The 6,267-nt window shown below is 40.0% G+C and overlaps 1 protein-coding gene across 1 annotated transcript in view; it reads left to right on the plus strand.

Annotated features, from left to right (window-relative positions):
* LOC147884051 (Carbohydrate-binding-like fold) overlaps positions 1–5,391 on the plus strand; it is a 207,168-nt gene extending 201,777 nt beyond the window's left edge. Inside the window, exons 26-31 of the mRNA XM_087398136.1 lie at positions 65–295; positions 711–802; positions 1,255–1,486; positions 2,681–3,037; positions 3,373–3,446; positions 4,349–5,391. Coding sequence (XP_087254262.1) covers positions 65–295; positions 711–802; positions 1,255–1,486; positions 2,681–3,037; positions 3,373–3,446; positions 4,349–4,457 — 1,095 coding nt within the window. The 3' untranslated portion in view covers positions 4,458–5,391. The remainder of the gene's footprint in view (positions 1–64; positions 296–710; positions 803–1,254; positions 1,487–2,680; positions 3,038–3,372; positions 3,447–4,348) is intronic.
* Positions 5,392–6,267: the final 876 nt, after the last annotated feature.

A 6,267-nucleotide genomic window follows, 5' to 3' on the forward strand; every position in this document is an offset into this window, starting at 1 on the left:
TTCCGAGATGGAGGGAACTTGTAAGACACTTAGTTGTAGTAAAAATGAGCTTTTTTGTTCTCAGGTTGGATATCACTTGAAGCCATTGGGAGGTCACTCGTTCTCATGTCAGAAACTGAGTCAGATTGTTGTTCACATCCTTCCTGGAGAAGGAGCTGAGGTTCAGTTGCCTTCAGTGCTTCTTTCACTTAGTGGAGATGATGGCTTTCGTAAAAATGCAATTACAAGCTCTGAAGGAGTATACATATTTAACAGTCTCTTCCCAGGAAGTTTCTTTCTTCGTCCTCTTTTGAAGGTACACATGGGTAGAGTTCATGCAGAATATTTACAACTGACCTTTGTTGATAGTCATGAGCTTTAAGCAAACCTTCAGTGGTTTGAGGTGTGAGTTATGGTTCCTAGCCATACAGCAAAGGGTGGCTCACATGTTTGTGTAATATCTTTGCCATGTTTGAAATGTATATTTTTATCTGTAAGAGTACACGTTTTCACCTTCATCATGAGCACTTGACCTGGAATCAGGAAATGTTCTGTATATACCTTAAAATGTATGTCTTTATCTGTAGGAGTACCTTAAATGTATGTCTTTATCTGTAGGAGTACACTTTTTACCTTCATTCACGTGCACTTAACCTGGAATCAGGAAAGGGTGGCTCACATGTTTGTGTTTATACCTTTGCCATGTTTAATATGTATATCTTTATCTGTAGGAGTACACTTTTTCACCTTCATCACGAGCACTTGACCTGGAATCAGGAAATGTTGTGAAAGTGGAGTTTTCTGCCTCCCGGATTTCTTACAGGTATGTTCTTGCATGTTTTGTTTTTACTGGGAGATGCTAATCTCTCTATCCCCTCCCCCCCCCCCTCTCTCTCTCTCTCTCTCTCTCTCTCTCATGCGCGTGCACGCACACATGCATGCAAACAAAGCACACAGAACAAGACAACACAATGCATGGACAGGCGCGCATGTGCACACCAACACAGTTGCCCTTTTAAAAAAAAAAAAGAATTAATATTTACTGGTGGCAAGGAGAAAGCGACTGCTTCCCTTGGGTTGAATGCATCTGTACAAGAATAGAATGAGTCAACTAGGGAGGTATTATCAAGGGTAAATGCTGGCCTTGTCTTTAATCTTTGGCACCACATGAAGGGATCCAGGATATCACTTGGGCTATGGTGCAGTAAATGCATGAGATTGTTATAAGGTTGTCTTAATGCATCGAGGTTTCTATGCCCTATTTATGTATGGCAGTGTCCTTGGAAGTGTGACATCACTGACTGGAAAGCCGGAGGAAGGTATCTCTTTGGAAGCTCGATCAGAATCAAAAGGTTATTACGAGGAAACAATCACAGACGCAGAAGGAAGATATCGTCTGCGAGGGCTATTACCAGGGACAGCTTACTCGGTCAAAGTTGTCTTGAAGGAAGACAATGAGGGGATTGCAAGAATTGAACGTGCCTCGCCAAGATCAGTCACTGTGCAGGTACATACTTTGAAACTGTCTCACATGAGATATTCCTCCCAAATGTGCTTACATAGATAACACAATTCCCAAACCACCAGCACCTGACCCTCACTCCGCCTTCTTTCCAAGTGCCCCTTTGGGTGTGCCCCTATGTTTTCTCTCCCTGTTTTCTTCTCTTTCCCTCAAAGAGTAAGTCCTTCTAGTTATTAAAGCCAGAAGGGGGAGGTAATTTGCCCTTTCTAAGTAGGACTTCCATAAAGTGCCAAGCTGTTGCAGATGGGGCATACTCTAGTGTTTTCTCTTCTCTTTTGCCCTCCTTCCCTCAAGAGAGTCGTTTTATCAAGTATGGTTGGCAATGGGAGGTGATTTTGAAGGACTTCCATGAGGCACCAGGCTGTTGCAGAAGTTTGAATCAAACATGCACGCAAAAACTTTCTTGCTGTGTTTAAGTCAATCATGCACACAAAATAAATGTGATATCAGTGGATGTTTGTTTTAGCAAATGTTGCCGTGTATGAAGACTCTTGCGTGTGCGTGCTTGGACATATAACAATGTAAAATAATGCCCGACATAAACCAGGGCACCGTGAAAGACATCTGATGCTCCCTCATCTGTTCATGAAGGCTTTTTGTACCCATTTAGCTTGTTTCCCATATGCATATACATTTCATTTAAATAGATTGAAATTCCATTGTCCATTGGGCCCGTGTGCATTGTTTGGGTAAACTTATTATGAAGGCATTCACTTTCTTTACTAGTCTGAGTGGGATATAGCTGAAAATAAGTGAAAACGTATCACGTCTCTGGAAACAAAAACAATGGAATGGACAAGCATCAAATAGAGCATCTCAACGATTAAGTACGTGACCTAAGTGATACCAAGAAACAACTTATGAAGAGGCAAATTATGCCACCTCAAGCTGTTCTTGGTGAACGTGAAACCAAAGTGCCTTCCTTTATTCCTCGAATCTGACTATGGCCTCCCTCTAGCACTCAAAGAGTTGATTCTCCATAGTGCAGGAGTCAGGAGAATGTGCTATCGAGGAATTCTCAAAATGGTTTTCTATAGCTGGTTGCCTGAGGTTTCACTCGTTGTGCATGCTTAGGGGTGATTTTATAGGGAAATAAATATGGGCTTGTCTTGGAAGGTGGTTTTATAGATGCTGTTATTGGCTGAAGATTACCTGTGACATGTTAGCTATGACTTGCAGGTGGGAAAAAACGATACTGCTGGTGTGGATTTTGTGATCTTTGACCAACCTTCTACTACCATAATCACAGGCTATGCCAAAGGTGCCGGTCTTAAAATTTGGCAGCAACATTTGACAATACGGATCATCTCCGTTAATGATGCCCCAAAAATAGAACGGGTTATACCTCTTCCATTGTCGTATTTCTTTGAAGTTCAAGGCCTTCCAAAAGGAAAATACTCCGTACAGTTAATGTTAGGTCTTTCAGAGAAGACACACAACTTTGAATCTTTTCCTGTGGAGGTTGATCTTGAGCGGAATCCCCAAGTTCATGTTGGACCTTTGCAATTTGTAGTAGTAGAACGGTATCAGAAGCAGGTATGCTTATTTCTACCAAAAACACTTGCAATCTCTAGAAATATACAAGCTTTCAATCTTTAAATTTGTTTATATGTTCATATAGGAAGCCTTGACAAACCCTATGTGGGAAATGAAGCTGGTTTTTGTGGAAGTTTCCAAATCTTTCTTCAAGGGTTTATTTATCACTTTTGCTTGTAAGAAAGGAGGATTAAATTTTCTACATGAGGAAGGAAGAGGATGACCGGATAGTAATTTGATCCCACTGATCAGATGATGGCATCACCATGTACTGAAGTGTATGTATCACTATACGTATGCATCTGCAACTGAATCTTTTCATTCCTTTTTTGCAGGATTTGACACCTGCACCAGTTTTGCCGGTGATAGTAGGCTTGATGGTGATTCTAGTGTTTGCCAGCATGCCAAGGTACGCTTGAATTGTGGCATACCCCCATGCAATGGATGATAGAATCGAGCTTCCTTCATGCTATCTCTCACTTGCTCGTATGCCTTCAGGTCCACATTAATAGGGTGTTAACAATAGCAGTTTGAAAATAGCTGTTGACAAGATACACATGTAGGAGAGTGAGAAAAGTGAAGTGATTAAAGTTGATGTTTTGTGCCTTGGCTCATCCAACTCGTTTTTCTGGCACACTGTTAGCAGTAACTCCACAAGTATTATCATCACACGAGCACAAGATTCTGTAATTAAGAGAAAGGGCATTAAGGAAAGCACTTACATTACTTCTTATGGCTACCCCCCAAATCTTTTAAATAGAACGGAGTGCAAAAGATTAGATGCAAGGGAGTGTCGATGTCAGTACGTTTGGGAACAGTGAGTCAAAAGGTGGAACACAGAAAATCGTACATACCGAGTTTCCACCTGTAATAGATGTGACTTTGACATGAAGACAAAACAAAGGAGTTTGATGCTTCTAGGCGAGCAAAAACTTCCATTGCATGGAAGTAGAGAAACAGAAATAATTATGGCAGTTGCCATGTGGCTGCAGTATTTCAACTAGCAACAGCAAGTGGTCAATGATAACAAGCTGTTATAGTCCTAGAATGCAGGTGGCTGAATGAGCTGATATTCATGTGCTCTGCAAAGTTGTGGAGTCTGTGCTCTGCAGAGTTGTGAGTTAACAGCTTGTGTCATGTTTGGTTTTCTGCCTCCTGTTGTCTGCTCTTCCAGCAGGGACTAACTGGCTGGCATGGTGCTCTGAGCTTCCCTTATTGTGGATCTTTATAAGAATTTTTTTGTGGATCTCACTTTTTAAACTGACACATTTGAACTGGGTGTACACGATTTGACTGATGGCATCTTTACAGGTTCAAGGATGCATACCAATGGGCTGTTGGTTCCGGACTATCCGGCACTGCTAGTGTGCAACCAAAAAGGGATATTCGAAAATTGGCGATCAGGAAAAGAACATACTAAGGCATTACGGTTTTGACCCTGGTGCTTGAATTTTGTGGATTAAGACAATATATCATTTTTAATGCAGAGTGCAACTTCTTCCAAGCTCCATGGCATATCCTACCTATCCTACTACTGGGATTGAGGAGCAGAATCTCAATTTTATGCTTCAGTTGGAGGCGCTTGAAAATTTGAGTCATTAGTTTAGGAAGCGGAACATGAAGGAACTGGATGCTTACTTGGCATTTTGTAACATAGTTCTTTGAGGCTATGCAGACAGATGTGGTACATGAAGATGGTCTGATTTTCGACAAGGGATGGATTTGAAAATTTTGACCAAGCTATAGCAGTTGCAGAATCGCAATGTAAACTCTTGCTACAGGATACATGGTTGTTATTCTTCATGGTGTAAAGTACAAAGATGCATCTGTCGAAACCGCAAGCTTGTGAGACCAGAATTGCAGACGAATGCCGCCTTCATTGCAGGACATCACGTGATAATTGAGCAGTGCTAGACTGTTTGAGCAGGATAGAAGTACTTACTAGACTAAGATCCCACTAAATGACTCAGCGTCCTTTTTGGGTTGCACAATAAAGAGTCACACAATGAATACTACAGATCATAGAGTAAATTGCTTAGGCAAAGAGGTCCTTCCTCTCCTCCTGCATTACAGGCTCAGTTTGTTATGCATCTGAAAAATTCTTTCTTTTGTAGCCTTTTTTGGTCGTTTACTGGACTATTAAGTGCACTCTCTACATGTGCAAAATAACATAATGTTTTGTAATCTGTCAATCAATTTTACGAGCTTGAAACGAATCTAAGCTTGAAAGATCAACCTTGTGCCACTTATTCATGTAGAATAGTATCTGGATTCTGCTTTTCGCATTAATATTGACTGCAACATAAACACGTAAAGTATTTAAATCTGTGTTGCTTCACAGAAACACACGCTGCTTTTTAAACATAAGCAAGACATACACTTTACTTCATATTATTCAAAGACTTTGCTGTATTGGAACTTCTATCTCACTCAAGTCAATCGATTTGGATGAATGATCTTTCCTAACTCTTGTGGTTTCATGGCTTTTTGGATATCATAAATATGATGTACCTTTCAATTTAGAAATTAAGAGGTGTGGAAAATAATACAAGGGACAGGAAGGTGATTTTCATTGTCTTTCCATTGTTCAATTTGCTCCAAGTGATTATGTAGGCTTTCGTCTTTGCAGTGTCACATATAAAGCACCCTTGGTCATATACGGTGGAGGACATTGTAATGTGTCTGGAGCAATTTTGCATGCCAAGCATAGGAATGCTGAGATTTTCAAAGGTTGATGCTTGTGGGGTGTAGGATTGAGGGTGGAGGGTTTAACTACTTTGATTGTTTTCCGAGCAGAAATCCCCGAGTGGCAAGCGGCATGTCAGAGAATATGGCCAAAAACACTGTTCTTGGACCTAAATGTAGTACATCACGTCACCAATATTATTCCAAGGAATATGTTTATTTAGTATTTAATTATTCAATATGAGGGAATATTGTCAAAAACATTGTTCTTGGACCTAAATGTAGTACATCACATCACCAATATTATTCCAAGGAATATGTATATTTAGTATTTGATTATTTAATGCGAGGGAATATCTCATTGCAATATGTTTAAAACACATGTACCAAACCTAGCAATATTACAAGATAATAAAAATATCAAAGAACTAGCAGTTAAAAATGTCAAGGAATCTTTCATTGTTATCTAATTAAAACACATTTACCAAACTGAGCTATATTAAAAAATGACAATTATAAAAAGTTGCACTAGGTAGACACTAATT

The sequence above is a fragment of the Dipteris shenzhenensis genome, chromosome 27 (genome assembly GCF_047967505.1).
Source record: "Dipteris shenzhenensis isolate YYH24624 ecotype China chromosome 27, Dip_SZ_1.0, whole genome shotgun sequence".
NCBI classification, from domain to species: Eukaryota; Viridiplantae; Streptophyta; class Polypodiopsida; order Gleicheniales; family Dipteridaceae; genus Dipteris; species Dipteris shenzhenensis.